At 51.8% G+C, this 20113-nt stretch overlaps 1 protein-coding gene across 8 annotated transcripts in view; it reads left to right on the top strand.

Moving 5' to 3' along the window:
• ACVR1B (activin A receptor type 1B) overlaps nt 1-10955 on the top strand; it is a 31823-nt gene extending 20868 nt beyond the window's left edge. The window contains exons 4-9 of one of the 8 annotated variants that reach the window (XM_068971582.1): nt 330-421; nt 2945-3112; nt 4328-4484; nt 5482-5606; nt 8487-8617; nt 10032-10955. In XM_068971582.1, the coding sequence (XP_068827683.1) occupies nt 330-421; nt 2945-3112; nt 4328-4484; nt 5482-5606; nt 8487-8617; nt 10032-10157 (799 nt within the window). In that variant the 3' untranslated portion in view covers nt 10158-10955. Of the gene's footprint in view, nt 1-190; nt 422-2944; nt 3113-4327; nt 4485-5481; nt 5607-8486; nt 8618-10031 lie in introns of all 8 variants that reach the window. The other 7 variants (XM_068971581.1, XM_068971580.1, XM_068971583.1 and 4 more) reach the window with 7 other exon arrangements.
• Nucleotides 10956-20113: the final 9158 nt, after the last annotated feature.

Genomic DNA, 20113 nt, shown 5'->3' with positions numbered 1-20113 from the left:
ATCATATGCCTTCCCCCGTCGGGGCTCCCGAGCTCTCCGTGGTTAGTGGGCCACTGTAGCATGGAGGCGCTGTGGGAAGCATGGAGGCGCTGTGGGAGGGAAGGGCTTCTCCAGGGTGGCAGTGAGTGGGAGCTGCAGAGGTCAGCAGATGTACACAGTGTCGGCTTTCTGTCCCTTCTCTGGTCCCCAGGGCTACCCCTCTTCGTCCAGCGCACAGTGGCCCGGACCATCGTCTTACAGGAGATTATTGGCAAGGGCCGGTTTGGAGAAGTGTGGCGCGGCCGCTGGCGGGGCGGTGATGTGGCTGTGAAAATATTCTCTTCTCGGGAGGAACGGTCTTGGTTCCGGGAAGCAGAGATATACCAGACAGTCATGCTTCGCCATGAAAACATCCTTGGGTTCATCGCCGCTGACAATAAAGGTAAAGGGCTGGGCTTACAGACAAGGCGTGCCAGAGCCCACCACCGGCTCGGTGGAGGGATGACTGGGGAGCCTGAACAGACACGAGACAGCACAGTTCTGTTTGCCTTCGCAGTTGCTCCCCATAGAACGAGAATAAGAGTAAGGCAGTGGTTTTCAAACTTTGCTTCTACGAAAAGCTTGTACTGAAATCCAGGTTACTAAGCCAGTAAACAAGCAGTTATTAACCAGGTAAATAAGCCCTCATCCTACCTGCTCACTCTCCCTTCTGTGATACCCCCAAACCCACCTCCAGGGTAATCCCTAGAGGAGCTTCAGTAAACTTAACGTTGAAAACAACTGGAAGGAAGAAGGGAAGCTTCAACCCCTGCAAGGAAAAGGACAGCCCCAGGAAAGCCTGTGGCCCACACTCCTTGGCAGAGCAGCATCACGCGCATCGTTGCAGTGGAGCAGGCGCCCCAGAGGCACAGCCTGCCTCTCCGCGCTGCCCCACCGCGGCCTTCAGGCTCAGCTTTTGATCCGCTTGTATCTGAGGTTCCTTGTTTCCTCCTCCCTCCTCTGCTGGTTTTGCTCTAGTTTTTTGAGTCTCTCTCATGTGCCCAGGCATGTACTCATTTTTAAGAGCCTCACGGACTAACAAAAGAGAAAAGTGAACTAATGGTTGATTATAGGAAGTAATCAAACAACAGGTATTCTGGTGAGTGCAAAATGGGGGTGAGATGGGGGTCACGGAGATCATACCTGGGCTTGATTGAGGCAGAGGTGGCAGGGAGTTGGTCAGAAAGAAAAACCAATGAAAAGAGAAGTCCAAACATGTGCAGAGAGGTAATGTCTTTGGGAAGCTGCAGGTGACTCAGAACATTCCAGCCAGAGACGTGGGTGGAAAGGTGGCGGAGGCCAGGTTATGGAGAGCCGTTTTGAGAGGATTGTATTTTATTTTAGAGAGAGGGTAGTAATTGACATTTCATTCGTTGACTCAGTAATATTCATTGGCTACTGTCTGGTCCTGGGGTCGTCACACATAAGACCAAGGCACAGTTCCTGCCTGTACAGTGCCCAGGAGGAGAGGACAGCTGGCACCTGGGCAGGCAGTGCACTTAAGACAGAAAGACCGTGGGTGGTGGTGTCTGCATTTTAGAAGTGTCTCTGGCAGTCAGGACACGGTTCGTTCGCTCCGTGGTCCAGCAATTTTAGAAGTCGCTGCTGGCAGAGGCTACAGAAGATGCTAAGTGTTTGTTTTTCTGTCCTAAATCAACAGCAGGCTGCTTGTTTCTCACATTGCTGTGGGGGTTGTAGAGGCCTCAGCTGCCCCCAGGCTGAAGAGCCTTGACCTCTCATGCAAGGGAAGGGAGAATTCCTTGCTCATTCCGAGTAAGCTTGGTGCTTTTTAAAACATTTACCTTTTGATGGTTAGTTTAAATCTGACATGTATTTTAAAGGCTCAAAAAGACGTCTTCCCTTTTAACTTATAAGCAGGGTCCTCTGGACCTCAGGGATGTGTTTGATGGACCCCTTGCTCGTAATCAGAGAAGCAAAGGTTGGTGCCTTCCCAGGAACCACTCCCTGTATTGATTCTGGCAGCTCATGTGAGTAGAATCTGGCTGTTGAAACCCACATCAAGGCCAGGGGAGGAGAAAGAGCAGGCTCCTTTGTTCTTGTCTTTTTAGCATGATATGTTTAGTGTAAGGCCCTAGAACTAGGGCCAGCCTGGAATTTGGGAGATCTCAACCCAAGCTCATTAGATTACCAGCTTTGGTTTTCCTTTCTCTCCCTCCCTACCCTCCTCCCTCCCTCCCCCTGGACACTGCACACCCCCAGCCCCTTGGATGAAAGTGTGTGCTCACTGCCTCCCATTGCTCTTCCGAGGCTAAGATGATAAGATTCGATTCCTCTCTGGAATCCTTGGAAAGTGTCCTCTTCATGTATTGAAAAGCATTTTTGGCCCGGAACACAGTAATGCACAAAGGAGCTCTTTCCTCCTCCTCATGGAGAGCTCATAGCCTGGTAAGAGCAGTGGGCTTCAGAGAAGTGCTGCAGATGGGCCCGGCGCTGGGGCTGGGCTGTGCTCGAAGGGTCTTGGAGCGCAGCGGAGGGCCTGTGAAGCCTTCCTCCTTGATGGGGAGGACACAGGCAGTCATGGTTTTGATGAGCGGGTCTTGTCAGGATCAGAAGCAAAAGAAACAGATGTCCCTGTTACTCCCCCTAAGCACGTGCTACCTCTTCTTTTGAAGGCCTCACATTTCACATCTGGAATAGGGGAGGTGTGGTTCAGAATCCTACAGCCCCCTGCCGGAAGGGAGCAGGTCTAAGTAAGAAAAGCTGTTCCTCTTCTCTTCCTGGAGCCCAAAGCTGTGGGCGGCTGTAGATGGCAAGGGTGCCGAGGGGCCTCGGAGGTGTGGGGGCGAGCAGCCAGGGACTTGGGGATCACGGGGGGTGTGCGTGGCACATACACTCTTCCTCGCCACCCTTGCCCTTTTTGCTGGTAGTTGTGCCTTTTCTGGAACTCCTCTGTGGTCCTCCGCAGATAACGGCACCTGGACACAGCTGTGGCTCGTGTCGGACTATCACGAGCACGGCTCCCTGTTTGACTATCTGAACCGGTACACGGTGACCATCGAGGGGATGATCAAGCTGGCCTTGTCGGCCGCCAGCGGGCTGGCACACCTGCACATGGAGATCGTGGGCACCCAAGGTGAGCAGGCCTGCTCGGCGGCCGTCCGGCCCCCGCCGAGCTGCTGGGACTCCTGTGCACTGAGCAGGCTGGGGCTGGGCCTCAGGAGCGGGGGTCTGGTCTACGGGAGAGGGGTTTGAGCTTCACTTGAGCAAGAACGAGAGGTGCCTCTGCCTTTAGAGCTTCCTGAGGGAGTCCTGTGGGAAATGTTGGCTGTTTGTTCCCCGTGTCCTGGTGTGGTTGTTGGTTGGGGAGCTGGTGTTAACTGAGAGATCGTCTCAGACGCCCACAGTTCACAGGTAAATGACGAGACTGAAAAGGTGGGTTAAACCAGTGTGCCGAGATTCAGTTTAGTGAGTGCACGTGCTCATCGTTGGGTCAGCTGGATGGTTGGACACTGGGCTGTACTATCTGGGAGGGTTCTCCTGGAGGAACACTGCCTCGGGAGTCCCTGCTTGTTGACTGGCATCAGCCTTTTGGGAGCTCCAGGTCTTGGCAGATGGCACGTTGCTTCCTGGTGCATGGTCAGTTGGGCAGGAGCTCTTTCTGTCTGTGATCAGAAACCAGCCGTGAGAGTTTGACACTATCCCTAGACTCTGCAGAGAAAGTAGTGGTTCTCACCTCCCCTGTTTGGTTCTGAGAACCTAGCCAGTGCAGCAGCTTTTTCTCAAGTCCTCGACTGTTCTGTACAGGAGTATATGAGTTCAGGGAAGGTGAGCAGCGATAGCATTCATAAAGTAATGTTAGCTAATCCTCACGCCCTTCTAAGCGCTTGACTCACCTACATTAATATATGTACCTTTCACAACATTCCCGTGAAGTACTGGTGTTTGGGCTTCCCAGGTGGTGCTAGTGGTAAAGAACCTGCCTGCCAATGCAGGAGGCATCAGAGACGTGGATTCAGTCTCCGGGTCGGCATGGAGGAAGGCATGGCAGCCCACTCCAGTATGCTTGCCTGGAGAATCCCATGGATAGAGGAGCCTGGTGGGCTGCAGTCCATAGTGTCCCAAAGAGTCTGACACGGCTGAAGCAACTCGGCATGCACGCACACACTGGCGTTTACTCTCATTTTATGGATGAGACGACCAGTGTATAGACAGATTGTTGCATTTACAGGGTTACTGGGTTAGTGGGGGGCAAAACCAGAACTGAAACCCACATATCCAGCTGCAGAGACTATGCTTTAAATGCTTATGGCATCTTTCTCTAAAGATCCTTGTTTTTCTCCTCCACCAGGGAAACCTGGAATTGCTCATCGAGACTTAAAGTCAAAGAACATCCTGGTGAAGAAAAATGGCATGTGTGCCATTGCAGACCTGGGTCTGGCCGTCCGTCACGATGCAGTCACGGACACCATTGACATTGCCCCTAACCAGAGGGTGGGAACTAAACGGTAGGAAGGTCCAGGGCCTATGCCCTTGCCCAGTACTTGTACTGAGTAGCCCATGTGTGCCCTTGCCCATGTGTGCGGGAGAAGGAGTGTGGTCTCAGACAGCTGGCGGTTGCACTGAACTCCTGCCCCCACACTGGAAAGCCACACAGGTTGCATGGAGCAGTTGCAAGTGCTGGCAGCATACCTCCATAGGACCGTATGCCCACAGGCACCAGTGCATTGGGGTAGGCGAGGCAGCGGAGAAAGGGAGCTTGGAGCAAGGTTTGGAAGGGGACCAGGCGCCAGGCTTGGCTAGTGGGATGGGAGAGTGCAGTCTGAAGGGGTGGCCTGTGCAGGACCCCTGAGGAGGCAGAGCGCATGTTTTGCTTGGGCTGTAGAGATCAGTTTCATCTAGCAAGAACAGAGGTGCTCCAGCGTAGAAAATAAGGGGCCCCCGTCAGGACTGGGCCTCCCTCCTGCTTCATAGAAAAGGAAAGTAAGAAATAAGGGACAAGGACTTCCCTGGTGGTCCTGGGGCTAAGACTCCACGTTCCCTGCAGGGGGCCCAGGTTTGATCCCTGGTCGGGGAGCTAGATCCCACATGCCTCAACTAAGAGTTTGCATGCCACAACAAAGATCAGAGATCCCGTGTGCCTCAACCAAGACCCAGCATAACCTAATAAGTAACTAAATATTTAGAAAAAGAACTAAGGGACAGGGACTCCCCTACTGGTCCAGGGAATCTGCCCCTCATTGCAGGTGGCACAGGTTTGATCCCTGATCGGGGAACTAAGACCCCACATGCCATGCAGCTTGGCAAAAACTTTAAAAAAGAAAAGCAATGAATGAATGCAAAACATGGGAGTTTGCAGTGAGAAGAATCCGTCACTTCCTCCTCCCCAGGGGCCAGTCTTGGGTGATGGCTTTCCCACCTTCAGGGGGCCCTTGAACCAGTGCTTTGAGTTGGAAAAGAAGTCATTGTTTTCCATGCATGACCACATTTCGTTTGCTGTTGCAGATACATGGCCCCTGAAGTACTTGATGAAACCATCAACATGAAGCACTTTGACTCCTTTAAATGTGCTGATATCTATGCCCTCGGTCTTGTGTACTGGGAGATTGCTCGAAGATGCAACTCTGGAGGTACCGTTCTTCCTGCCTTCCCTGCTCCTACCTCCCAGTCGAGAGTGCCGGGCCACCTGAGAGCCTGGGTTTTGACTGCAGCCTCCTTTCTTTACACAGCTTGTCGGTGCCTCATGTTAGCGCGCGTCACACGTAGGATTCTCATCCAGGAGGAGGGAGGCGACCTGGGAGCAGCAGTGGCTAAGAGTGTGTTTACTCTTGTTTTATGTTGTGGTGACCATCCCAGAGGCTGTCTTTAGGGGTCTGTTGAGGTTGGGAAAGCCCTGGGCAGGAATAGCACAGGACTAATGCAGGGGGTCTGCTTCACACAGAAGGCAGGGTATTCTGATGCACTGGCTCTCAAGCCACATACCTGGGGAACGTGGGGTTTTATTGATAATGGTGATTTCTCAATTCATAGGAGAAAGCTTACTAACACATAGAATTTTTTCTTCTGCAATATTTTCTTAAATCTTTTGGCATTTGCAACTGTTTGACCGTGTCAGAACCCAGTGAAAAGTAGTATCGGATTTGGCAGAAAACACTTTTTATCATCAACTTAGTATGTTAGAATTTTACGGTGACTTTCAAGTATTCTGTCACATGATCAAGTTCAAGAGCCACTAGAAGCCTGCCCTCAGCCATTTATCTTTGATGTAAGAGATTCCAGATCAGTGGAAGTGAATTAAATTAATGAAAAAGAACTGGTGGGTGTTCCAGCAGAGCCCTTTTCTGTGTTGTACTGCCTTTTTCCTTCTATGATATGTTTGGTAAGGTCCGAATCATAGGGAGGCATCTAGGTATTGTACATCTTAAATTTTGATCGTGATATACAAATAAAACAGATCAGGATATATCTAGCCACACAGATTTTAAACTGTGAACAAGTTAAATTTTTCTTTCTCCATACCATCCAGAAATTGGGGTTAAGTATATAATAATTGTACTAAGATTTGTTCACCACTTGCTATGTATAAACTCATTTAATCTTTTCTTCAAACCTATGAAGTGGGTACTGTTAATTGTCACCATTTTGCAGATGAAGAATATGAGTCACAGGTTAGGTAATTTGTCCAGAGTCACACTGCTAATAAACTAGGATTCGGACCTTGGCAGACTGAGGCCAGAGATGAAGCTAACTGCATCTTAGCTAATTACCAAGTCAGACTCCATTTAAAAATCTGTCCCATCAGCTCAGGACAGTAGAATTTTGCTTGAAAAAAGGGATGAGAAAGTTACATTTGATTTTTTAAAATACTAATAACTTTTTATTATGGAAAATATTTCCATTTGTAGCTGTAGAAGGTAAAAACCTTCAAAACTGTTATTACACTGTAAAAATCAACAATAATTCTTTAAAAAATTTTTTTAGCTATTTTGGTGCGTTTACTGGCTGTTTCTCTTTCAGTTAGTTAATTAATTGGGCTGTGTCAGGTCTTAGTCGTGGCACCCAGAGTCTTCATTGTGTCATGCGGGATCTTTCCTTGTGCTCAGACTCTCTAATTGTGGCTCACGGGCTTAGTTACTTCGAGGCATCTGGGATCTTAGTTCCCCCACCAGGGATCGCCTGCATTGCAGGACAGATTCTTAACCACTGGACCACAGGGGAAGTCCCAGTAGTTCTTAATATCATTTAACATTAGTTAGTGTTGAGATTTCCTCAGTTGTCTCCTAATTATTTTAAAAGCAGCTTGATAAATGTCTGCTGCTGCTGCTGCTGCTAAGTCGCTTCAGTCCTTGCCGACTCTGTGCGACCCCATAGACGGCAGCCCACCAGGCTCCCCTGTCCCTGGGATTCTCCAGGCAAGAACACTGGAGTGGGTTGCCATTTCCTTCTCTGATGCATGAAAGTGAAAAGTGAAAGTGAAGTCTCTCAGTCGTGTCCGACTCTTAGCGACCCCATGGACTGCAGCCCACCAGGCTCCTCTGTCCATGGGATTTTCCAGGCAAGAGTACTGGAGTGGGTGCCACTGCCTTCTCCGTGACAAATGTCTATCCACTGCAATTGATTGGCATACCTCTGAAGTCTCTTATGATGTACAGCTTACCACTCCATTTGTCTTTTTTTTTTCTTCTGCAGTTTTGAAAGTTGGAGAATCCAGGTCCTTTATCCTGTAAGATTTTCCTATGTAGATTTTCCTGATTGCCTCTTCATGGAGTTTACACATTCTACTGTTTCTGTGAATTTCCTATGGGAATTACATCTAAAGACTAGAATCATTCCCCCCCAAAATCCTCCCGTTAAAGGCACATATAATGGTGGTTATTTCTCTTTTTGTGATAACAGCCATCGTCGATCATTGTCCAAATCCAGATTTATCAGAGGTTGAAAAGTGCCAGCATTCCAATTCTGTCAAACTTCTCATATTAGCTAGATTTTTAATTAAAGAGAAACTTCCCCTTATTGTCTCTTTGGTTACAAAGGTGTTTAATTTGAAAAGGAAAGGCAGGAAAAACACTTGATTCTTTCCATTTATTTACCATTTTTCAAAATAATGAATTTATTCTCTATCATCCCACAAAGGTGACTGAAGTTTTTGTTTGTTTCTTCTTAGTGTCCTCATGAACTGATGATCTAAAATATTTGTTTCCATTGATGTTATAAGTCTTACTATTGCTTAAATATTCTCATCTTTGGCCAGTTGGGAGCTTTTCAAGGTGGTACTTTTTGACATGACCTTAGTAGTCTTTGATAGTTTCCTTGCTTTTTGTTATGGAAAAGATGTTCCTGGCTAATCCTGTGTGTCTCTTGTCCCATACCTAGCGTTGACCAAGCTCTCCAAGGAGCCCTAGTTCCTCTTAGTGGGAGGCCGGGTTTACTGATCATGAGTCTTGTCACTGGCTTTTGAGTAATCCCTTCCTTCTTTTGATAACTCTGGTGGATATTTTCTTTTCTCCTAGGAGTCCATGAAGAATATCAGCTGCCATATTATGACCTAGTGCCCTCTGACCCTTCCATTGAGGAGATGCGGAAGGTTGTATGTGACCAGAAACTCCGTCCCAACATCCCCAACTGGTGGCAGAGTTACGAGGTAGGACGCTGCCCTGTCTCCTGTGCTTTTCTATCTGCCCTATTTCTCTACCTTAGAGAAGGGTTTCCCAGAAATGGGGCCAACCCCAGGGCTACTACCTGTGTAATGATAGGTATTATATTACTGTTACGTGCTGTTATATACTAAGCCGTTGTCCTGGACACTGTAGGGTCCCCTTTGGAACCTAGAAGAAGGCTTGGTCCCAAGACACAGATCAGAGACAAAACAAAGTCTGAGTGGGGCTGTTAGACCTGTCCAGCTAGAAAAATGGCTTTGGAGTCATAGTGGGTGAGCTGAGCTCTATGGGAGAGTTCAGAAGCATCATCCACAGAGGGTCAGCAGATGAGAGGTGGACCCAGTGAGAAAACAGGTCTGAGGAAGGTGGCTTTCTGAAAACTCAGAAGCGAGGAGGGTGCAGAGGGTTTGGATTTGGGGTTAGTGGTGGATGAAGTGGGAAGGGGACCACATTCGGTGGAAATGATAGATGCGAGGACAAATTTATGATCTAGATTGCTAATAAACCTGGAGTTGCGGGGTGCTAGAGTCTTTGGGGGCGCGGGATTTGCTTGGCTAGTGCTCCTGGGCCCCCTTGTCACTGGTGGCTCTGCTTTAAGGCATGTCACCACTAGAGGGCAGCTCTGCACTGAGGACCAGAGTCAGTGCGCATTTCAGTGGTGCCTCCTCTTTGCAGGACAGAGCAGCATTTTCCAAAGTATTCCTTGGACCCTCAGGGCCTGTTCACTTCAGAGGGTGAGGGAAGCAGAGAGCCAGTCTCTAGCTGCCCCCCACACTCCGTCTTCAGTCAGGGCTCTTCGTGGGTTGGGACTCCGCATGGGAAAACAGGTCCCAGTACTGAAAGGCATCAAAAACACTGGCCTGGGGCAGCAGTCAGGGAGCTCTGTAGCCTCCACCCATGACTCTCCAGATCCACCCCTCACCTGTCCGCCGTGGCTGCCCGTGTCATCCAGGCCCTGGCTGCAAACTGCTGCCTCTGACAGTCAAGACTATCTTTCGGGGGCTGCATCCTCCCCTTCCTCCTCCACTGTGTCTCTGCGGGTGAACGTGGGGTCACCACTGCGCACGTGCGCCTGCTGGGGGTGTCCCTGCTGTGCCTGGTTCACGTGCTACTTTGAGACAGCCATCAGTAAACAATCATAAGCATGGATACTCAGACCTTCCAGGAGTGGTTTTCAGATCACAGGCTGTGGCCGGTCTTGCTCTCAAGATCACCCGGACTTGGGGGAATGGCGGACTGTGCTTGCGGAGAAGGCCCCTCCCCAGACTGTCCCTCAAGGACTGGCGAGCCCTAGGGGGAGTGGGGCTCGCGGGCGTTTCCCCAGGGTCAGAAGGAGGGCAGGTGGGGGATCAGGCAGGCAACAGCGGGGCAGGCCCCAGTGACGCCGTTTCTGTGCAGGCGCTACGGGTGATGGGGAAGATGATGCGGGAGTGCTGGTACGCCAACGGCGCGGCCCGCCTGACTGCTCTGCGCATCAAGAAGACCCTCTCCCAGCTCAGTGTGCAGGAGGACGTGAAGATCTAGCCGCCCCTCCCACAGCCGCCAGGCCACGGGACCTACAGCCGAGCGGCCGTGTCGAGCATCAGATGGAGGCCTACCTCTCGTTTCTGCCCAGCCCTCTGTGGCCAGGAGTTTGGCCCACAGAGGGACAGAGCCCGGGAGACTCGCTCACTCCCACGATGGGTTTGAGACACAGACACCTTTGATATTTACCTCCTAGTGGCATGGAGCCTCTGAGAGCGAATGGCATGGAGAACTCAATGCCGCGACCCGGACCGGCTGTCGTGGGATGTCCCACAAAGCCCGGTGCCCCCGGTGAGGAGCCTGGTGTGGCGACAAGCGGCCCGGGAGGAGCTGAGCGTGGCCCCGTGCTGAGCAGCACTGAGGGCTTTACCCCGGGACCAACCCAGTGCAGCGAGCGGCCCCGGGAACCAGAAGGATGGCCCCTCCTGGCAGCTCCAGGTGGAGGGACTGCTGGTGCCTGTCTGTCCAGCCGTGTGTGCATGTGCCGAGGTGCGTCCCTGTTGTGCCTGGTCTGTGCCACGCCCTTACACGTGTGTGTGTGTACGTGTGTGTCTGTGGGTGCGCACTTGCCTGCTTGAGCTTCTCGTGCATGTGCAGGTCGGGGCTGTGGTCGTCATGCCGTCTCTGCGTGCCGGCGCCTCTGTTCAGTAGTGAGCCGCGTCTAGTTTCCCTGGCGCCCCTCCCGGGGGGCTCCCTCCCCACCCCTCCTTCCAGAGCCCCCACTCCACAGTGGTACCCCCTCCCCAGCAGGCTGTGCCGCCTGCCTGTGTGTCGCCTGCCCTCCTTCTCCACTTCAGACTGTGGAACCAAAGCTGGCCCAGTTGTCCGTGGCAGGCGAGGCTTTTGGGTCCAAACGTGAGGGAAGAGGGTGGGATGGGCAGGGCAGGAATCTCGGCGGAAACCTGGGGTATTGTGGTCAGCAGCCACCGTGGGAAATGAGCCAGCCTAAGGGCATCATCCTTGGCGGCGGCAAGGAGGGGCCGAGGAATTTGCAGCCCAGACCTGGGGAGACTCAGACTGGAATGTCACATCTGTCTTTCATATCCCAGATTCTGGAGACAGCAGTGTGTATTTTCGGTGGTGGTGGGTTTAGGGCGGGGAAGGGAAGTGGGGATGAGGACTGGGGGGGGAGGCTGGGGGGGGGAGGGAGGCATCTGCATGGGTCTTTTACTGGGTTATCCAATCATGGTGGAGGGAAGATGTGAGACTTGCATCCACTTCAGGGGCTTTACTAAAGGGAACAGCCTGAGCTGAACCTGTTATTTAACCTGAGTGTAGTATTTAACGACGTCTAGAAGCACGGTTGTGGGTGGTGGTTCGGTCAGCATATCTTAGGTATATAATAACTTTGAAGCCATAACTTAACTGGAGTGGTTTGGTTTTCTTTCTTTCTTTCTTTCTTTTTTTTTTTTTAATTTTATTGGGAGGGTCTGGATTTTAACTTTTTTTAAATACTGTTAAGTTTTTATAAAAGGAAAACCATCTCTATGTGATAATTACCTCTCAATCCATTTGTTTTTAAGGAAATCCCTATAAAAACAACCACACACACACAAAATGCTTCAATCAGACGCACACAGCTCAATCACACTGGAAATATCTGTCCTTGTACCTGAGCCTGCTCCCCGCCCCCTCCGACTCAGCTGCGAGAGCTCCTCTGCGCTGGGGGTTGGTCTCGCTGGCGTCCTGCCTCCCTGCCCAGTCCCACCCAAAGCGGGTTTTGCACTGGGACTCTAGCTTTTTGTGCGTCGCCCACAGGTTGCACCTTCTCATCCAGGCACTCACTCAGCAGACACTCGCTGAGTGCCACCTGGGTGCCAGGCCCCATGCTGGGTGCTGGGAAGTGCAGCTGTGAACAAGATAGGCTTGGGTCCTGCTCTTGGAGCACTGACAGTGGGACTCAGTCAAGTCAGGGGGTGCCTATCTTGAGACCAGAAGTTTTCATAGTTGGTTCTGAGCCTTTTGAGCCTGGAGCGACTGCTCTTATACAAGACCACTAAGGAGGCGAGGATGCCCCCCCTGTCCTCCACCAAAGAGGCCGGTGGTGGGCAGTGAAACCCCCCTTCACTGCGTTCATCCAGAGCCCCCTTCCTGCCCCCCAGGGGAGGCACAGTGTGTGTGCAGCCTCAGCGCATCCCTGCCTCTAGCCCAGCGATTCTCTGCCAAAGCTTGTGGAGGAGGGGGGGAGCCCTCTCCCCACTCCCATCCGTCTCCCCAGTGCCCTGGCCTTCCTATTTATTTTCCCGGTGTAGTGCTTTCCTTGTGTTAAAGGAGATCTTCCCCTCACCCTTTGGGCCAATTTACTGGCTACTGACTAATTTCCCTTAAATACCAATTGTGTCATTAGGGGGGTCTTCTCTCCCTACCCCTGCTGACGCACTTCCCCCTTGTTGTCTGCCCTCTGGCAGAGCTTGGCGGGTTATGGGAGCTGATGGAACTCAGACTCCTCACTCCCTGCCTCAACCAGCCTCTGGGATCTGCCGACACTCCTCGACCCAGGGACTCCCAAGCCACTAGCCCACTCCCCAGGTGGCCCAGCTGTCCTCACAACACACTCCTCCTCCACCTCTGGGGAAGACTGAGCAGTTTTGGGGGGAACGCTCCCAGCCCCACTGCCGCCACTCTTAACCCAAGAGTTAGGAGTTAGAGAGTTGGGGAGAAACTAAAGCTGTGGTTTTGGCTCCCTGAGGCTAACCCTGATCCATAGGGCTACCTGCACCTCTGGATTTTGGATTCACAGACCAAGTCCAAGCCCGTTCTTACGTTGCCATCAAGGCCCCCGAACGGCATTCTCGGTACTTCTGTTTGTTTTTGTACATTTTATTAGAATGGACTGTAAAATAGCCACTTAGACACTTTACCTCTTCAGTATGCAAATGTAAATAAGTTGTAATATAGGAAATCTTTTGTTTTAATATAAGAATGAGCCTGTCCAATTTCTGCTGTACATTATTAAAGTTTTATTCACAGAGCCTCTCTGGTGCCATCTGTTTTACATCTGTAGGCCGACTGGCTGCCCAGCCTTTGTCAGGGGAGTTGGGCAGCTGTTTCAGGCGTCCCCTCCCACTTGCCAGGGTATGATGCTCATGAACATCTGCTGCAGCAGTGCACGTCAGAAGAGGGCCTGATTGGAGCATCAGGGGGTCTTCCTGAGGCTGTCCCTCTGCATTTCATAGAGGGAGGGCCTGGCCTGGAGAGGGAGTGGAGGACAAACTCCACACCTTCTCTTGGGCTTTGTCTGTATTTGTCTTTTAGCAGTTTTCTCTTTATATAAAAGAGGGTCTTGATCCTGGTAAGTCACAAGCCACCTGGTCTCAACAGCAGCCTCAGCCCTCCTCAGTTTTCGCTTCCCCACTTGACTCATTGGAAAAGACTCATGCTGGGAGGGATTGGGGGCAGGAGGGAAAGGGGATGACAGAGGATGAGATGGCTGGATGGCATCACCGACTCGATGGATGTGAGTCTGAGTGAACTCCGGGAGTTGGTGATGGACAGGGAGGCCTGGCGTGCTGTGATTGACGGGGTCGCAAAGAGTCGGACACGACTGAGCGACTGAACTGAACTGAACTCCTGACTTGGAATAGAAATGTGAATTTGGGGATGGGTTAGGGGACTTTGAAATGGGAATGTACAGTGGTTACTCTGAGGTCTTCAGTGTATGGGTGGCTGTGAATGTCTTTAAAAATCTCTAGGCCAAGGAACCCAAGAGAAAAAGTCTAGAATCATAGAATCTCAAGTTTAGACGGGACTCCAGAGGTCCACCGCCCATCACGTGCTTGACTCCCCCACAGCATCCCCGCCAAGTGGCCGTAGCCTCATGCCGTGACACTCAGGACCACAGCCTCCACCTGCTGGCCATCTGCTCAGTGGACAGCTCTTCCTTACATAGGACTGGGCAGCCTCCCTGTGAGTTCTCTCCGCAGATGGTTCAGAGCACTAATTCTCCTTTCCATTTAAGGTCCCTTAAAATACTTGAAGGCAGCTGTTACGTTATCATGAATCTTGCAAAGCTTAGAGCTTCTCCCATTAGTATTCAGCAAATACTTAGTTACTGTGTGCTAGGCAGTGTGCCAAAATTGGCCTTACATACATGAACTGCTTTCATCCTCAAATAGCATGAGGTGGTCGTTATCCTCTGTGGATTAGGGAACTGACGGTTAGAGAAGACAAATTGCCCACGCACGTAGCTCACAGGGGTGGAAAAGACCTCGGGTCCACGGTGCCTGGCCAGAGCCTGCAGCCCCTCAGCCTCAGCACATCCTGTCTCCATGACGCCACGTCCTTCCCCCACGCTGGCTGCTTGCCGAGAACCTGGCTGGAGCCTGGGGCCGTGGAGGGCACGTAGCACTCCACCCGGACATTGACTGACAGCATAGACGGATGAGAATCCCAGACTGCCTGACACCTTCAGGTCACATCCCAGGACTGCACCTCATGTCGCGGATTGAGTAAAATCCAGCCCCCTTCCTCCATCCTGTATGTGAGAAATCGGTATTTTTGAACTCAAGTGCAGGATGTTCTGTGTATACCCCATAAATTTTACCGTAGAATCTGCCGATAGGTCCAGCCTCTCAATATTTTGAAATTCTGATTTGTTACCCAGAGTTTTCTATTGTCCTGTCATCTGAGACTGTTGGGCTGGAGAAAAGCAACTATCCTATACAAGTTGGCTTTTAAGTTTGGCATGCATCCCAGTAACCCAAATCAGCCGCTAACTAAATTTTCCTTGCATCCTGGCCAGAATTTAATGGACAAAATAACAGCAAAGGCGCAAGCGCCTTGCAGAAGTAGCAAGGTATTCTTGTGTTTGTCGAAAGGAAAGGTGAAGTGGCCTATAGTGGACCTCATCCCAGTTCAAAAGCTAATCAATCAGCAGTGAGTCATCTTGCCAACTATGGACCCCAAATCCACTAGGCTAAGAACTGCAGGTTCAACTTGCATCATTTTGAAAATCAGAAAGGCAACCACACTGGGACCTCTTCATGTGCCCTTGAAGGTTACTAACATTTCACCTTTGTAAGGCCCATGACACAGGAGACCGGAATTCATTTGAATGGTGTATGTCTGGGGGTTTTGTTGCCCACATTTAAAACTTCTGTTCCTGCCATCCTCTCACCAGACCATGTCTTCTGATCTACAGTCTGGAGAAAATGCTAAATACAACCAAAACAAAATGAGGTGTAGAATAGGAGAAGTTTAAGAGACACACAGGAGCATGTGAGGGACGTGTAATGAAGGCCTGGGGAAAGCTTTGGATCAAGACAGGAATGGTTTGTTAGGGCTCACCCGAGAAATGAAACTAATAGCATGGATGGATAGACATTTAAAGGAATCGATTGATTCACACAATTGTGGGGCTGGCAAATCTGAAATCTACAGAGCAGGGTGACAGGCTGCAAGTCTGAAATCTACAGAGCAGGGTGACAGGCTAGAGAGCCAGGAAGGAAGACAGGGGCAAAATTTCTTCTTCCTCAAGGGACCACAATCTTCTAAGCCCTTCAACTGATTAGGTAAAGCCCATCCACCCTATGGAGGGTTACCTGCTTTATTGCAAGTCTATTAATTTAAATGTTCAGTTCAGTTCAGTCGCTCAGTCGTGTCCAACTCTTTGCGACCCCATGAATCACAGCACGCCAGGCCTCCCTGTCCATCGCCAACTCATCCTCTGTCGTCCCCTTCTCCTCCTGCCCCCAATCCCTCCCAGCATCAAAGTCTTTTCCAATGAGTCAATCACACCTAAAACATAACTTCATAGTAACATCCAGACTGGTCTTTGACCAAACCTCTGGCATCACATCCCAAGAGGAGTTGGGCATCCCATGGCCGGACAGGATCAGATTTAAGGAATATGGCAGATAGCTCTGGATCCACCTGGGAATGGTCCTTGGAGGTCAAGGATGGAGGACAATGGGATAGGAAAGTTTAAGGGACAACAGGATGGACTGGGCTGTAAATTCATTAAGTAAAAGCATTTGTCCAACAACCTCAGTGTGTAAAGCAGTAGGCAGAACAGAAGGGCGAACAACCTGTGGGCCCTGCCCTTCGAGATGGAGAGGATCTACACAGAGAACAGGAGGGCAGGTTTTAGCAAGTCCCATTACAAACCATGTCATGGAAGCACAGGTGAGGTGCCTACGGAAAGCCAGCTCTCCAGGGGCTCCCCACCAGATGGGATGCACTAGTTAATAGGTAATTACAATGGGGCGAGGTAGTGCTATGATAAGGGCAGACACATAATACTCTGGGAACACAGGAAGATGGGGTCAAGAGAGGTGATGTCTTATCTCTTTTGGGTTTGGCATTGGCCTACTGACTGGGGACAGGAAATTTGGTCAAAAAGAGTGTCACCACCATTCAAGAACTATAGGTGGGACCTCCCTGGTGGTCCAGTGGTTAAGAATCCACCTGCCAGTCCAGGGGACACAGGTTCAACCCCTAGTCCCAGAAGATTCCACGTGCCGTGGGGCATCTAAGCCTATGCACCACAACTACTGAACCCAGGCTCTAGCCCCTGTGCTCTGCAACAAAGCCCACCAAGAGAAGCCCGCACACCTTAAGGAAGAGTAACCCCTGCTGGCTGCAACTAGAGAAAGGCCAGGCACAGCAAGGAAGACCCAGCACAGCCAAAAAGTAAGTAAAAAACAACCCATAAATGTTCAATATCCTAGAGCAAGGGAGCCAGGGTGCACAGAGGAAATCTCCTAGAGCTATCATATGCTAAGAAGTCAGGACTGCATCCCGAGGGCCGCCAATGCCACCACCTCCCTGTGACAGCCACCTCAGACTGCTAGTCTCCATCACTTTCCCTCTTGAGTCCCGACAAGGTCTCTAAATTCTTCTCAGTAGCATATTTATGTGGAGTTGTCCCATAAGTGAACACCTCTTTGTCCTTCTGCATGTAGGACCAAGCCCTCGGCGCGTTCTGAGCAGCGGAATCACGTGATGTGTTTGCAGAAGGACATGGTGCTGGCTTGAGAAGGCAGTTACTGGAGTGGTAGAGCAAGAAACACTGGAGGACAGGGACACTGGGTAGGACGCACAGGCTGGGAGCATGGTCAGATGCGGACAGTGAGGAGGAGCCAGCTTCAGTTCGGAGTCTACAGGAGAATCTTAGCCTGGTGTGCAGCGCTGTCCCCAGGAGAAGGAGCCAGGGGTGGACCACCAGAGCAGCTGTGTTTACCAAGAGGGAGGAGATGTGGGGAGTCCGGGGCCCTGAAAGGTGTCGTTTTCTTTCCTAGCTATCTGTACCTGTCTGAAATGAGGCAGGATAAAATAATACATGCCCTCTGTCCTAAAAGAGGTAAGTGGATGCTGTAAAGAAAACTAGAGAGCTGATCCTTTCTCCCTTCTGCCAGTCTAACCTGTCCAAGCCTGAGATACTAATATCTTGGCATCCCACCTAGGAGGCAAGATGGTCCCTGGCCTCTGACTGGGACTAGACTCAGAGGCCACTGTATCCAACACAAACAAACTGCCATATCCGCCTTGCTCCAGTTCCCAGACCTGCCCCCAACCCCCCGCCCCTGCTGCTGGGTCTCCCTGAACCCCAGTGCCACACACAGACACTAGCCTGTGGAAACAGTTGGGAAATAGGAGCCATTAAGGAAAACAACCACTCCCTGCCCAGTCAGCTGCCCACCAGCTGCCCAGGCCTCCCTCAGCGTCCTGCACCCGGGGCCCAGCCCCATTCCTTCCCAGACAGCCAGCTGAGTCCCCAGCCCTCGCCCTCCCACCTCCCACTCAGAAGCAGTGGCAACGCCCAGAGAGGGCCCCCAGTCCTGGGATGAAATGACCATGGGAGAGCCCTGACATCGACTCGGACACCAGAGGGCTGGGCTTCTGCAGCTCTTGCCCTGAGTGCCTGGATCTCCTGATGGCAGCCGAGAGCTTAAGCAGGTGGGTGAGGACAGGACTCAGGGGACTGTTGATGGTTACGTGTCTGGGAAAGGGCTTGTCTCGAAGGGGTCTCACCTAGGCCTCGTCCATTAGCCAAGCCCCTGCATCTGTGCCCCTCAACACAGACCAAGCCCTGTGTACCCTGAGAGCTAGGAGCCAGGACAGCTGGAACAAAAGGACGCAAAGCCTGGGAAATTCTTCTGAAAGCCTGGGACTTGCTCGGGAATAAGGTACAGATTGAGTGCAGATGTCTGCGGAGCCAGAGCAACAGGGCTTTGCTTTTACCAGGAGGCTTCCTTGGGGAGGAGAGTGGAGTGGGGAGGTGTCATAGTATGAGGCTGCAGACAGAGTGCAGTGTGTCCCCCACCCCCATCCCCAGCCTTAAGGAGCTGTTGAAGATGGGATGAGGGGAGCAGACGCTACACTAGAGACTCAGGCTCAGAAGGAAGTGGTGGAGGATTGAAAAAGGCAAAGTTTTGTGGGCCCGGTGTACTGTCTGGCTCATGCAGATTCCTGCACAGAAGAAGCCCACCGGCTGTCTGCCTTCTCCCTGAGGAATGTCACCTGCAGCCAGGCTTAGATCACAAATACAGCTTCCTAACGGGTGTGAAACTCCAGAACTTCGTGACCAAAGCAGAGCTTGGCGTCTCAGCTGAACACAGTCCTCAGGTGGAAGAGGACCTCTGAGCTGGCGTCCTTAAAGTGGGGCTCTAGCGCCTGCTGGACAGCCCTTCCCAGATTGATTTGAAGATTCTCCAGGAGATTCATGGCCAGCAGAGGGCACCACCACCCCACAGTATGGCATCCTGGGCTCCCCATTGCCTCCCTGGAGGAACTGGGAATACTGGGAGGAGGAGGCGGGCATGGATCTCTGAGATCTCAGGCGGAGATACCAGCAGCTGAATTAAATAGTCTCCAGAGCCAAGGGGGCTCGGCTCTTGTGGGTTCTAATGCTTGTTCTGCCACCATCTTTCCCTCCCTGCTTCAGGTTGCCACCTCCATGGAATGAGGGCTTGGTTCACTTGGTGTCCACTCCGGATCACAAGGCCCTTTTCGGCTCTGAACTTCTGGGATTTGAGGAAATCATGCAATGAATGTGACAGAAATGGCATCTTCTGGCCCCACCTTTACTCTGGGATTCTCCAGAGTGCCCTGCCTGGCAAGAGGCAGAAACTTGAGTTTCACCTCTCTGGGGCTGTTCTCTCACTTGGTCGCGGAGAGGCAGACTGGCCTGGATGCTGATGGGAAGACTCTGTCTCCACGTCAGTCTGAAGAAGGACTGTCTCAACAGGGCTTGCAGACACGGATACCCATGGCATATGCTCCCCTGGGTTTTAGGGAAGGAGGTGTCCCTTAGGAACCACTGTGGGATCGGTGGGGTGGTAGTTCAGAAGCACTCATAAGACGCCCTTTTGAGAGTCCCTTCAGATAGGCAAGGAGTGCAGAGAATAGACACCATCGCCTCTCTTGCCTTCACTCGCTCGCCTCCCCATCCCCACCCCCACCACAGATGCTGTCTGTCGGGAGCAGGCAGCAGACGGTCCAGGGGTCCATCTGTCCTACTGCTTCACAATAGAGTGCCGTGTTTCCCCACCAACTCCCCCTCGGCCCCTCAGCTGATGGCCACTTGGTGGTGCCAAGGGGGAAGGTGGGAGGAGGCAGAGGAAGGCTCTAAGGGAGCTGGTACTTGGCTCCTGGCCGTCCCCAATCCACCCCTGCCCCCCACCCAACAAGCATCCTGCCATCTGGACTTGTGTAATCACTGCAGGGTGGAGAAACACCCCCTCCCACCCACACCTCCTATAGGGACTGGGGCCCCAGGGGCCTGGGGGTGGGGGAAACAGACAGAGTCAGGAGACTAGGAAGCAAGAAGACGGAGACAGACCCATGGACTGAGAGGCACAGGAGACAGAAAGCCTGTGCTAAGCTTCCCGGTTGCTGGGTCACTAGCCCCTCTGTGCTCCACATGCCATGCATCTAACCCAGCACTGGCGCGGGCATCACTCCCTACCTGACCAAGAGCCTCTGTAACCTGGCCCGGAGCAGGGCTTCAGCCCAAG

Source organism: Capricornis sumatraensis, chromosome 4, assembly GCF_032405125.1.
Source record: "Capricornis sumatraensis isolate serow.1 chromosome 4, serow.2, whole genome shotgun sequence".
Taxonomy (NCBI): domain Eukaryota; kingdom Metazoa; phylum Chordata; class Mammalia; order Artiodactyla; family Bovidae; genus Capricornis; species Capricornis sumatraensis.
The sequence above is the reverse complement of the archived record's forward strand: the minus strand, read 5'-3'. Positions and strand labels throughout refer to the sequence as shown.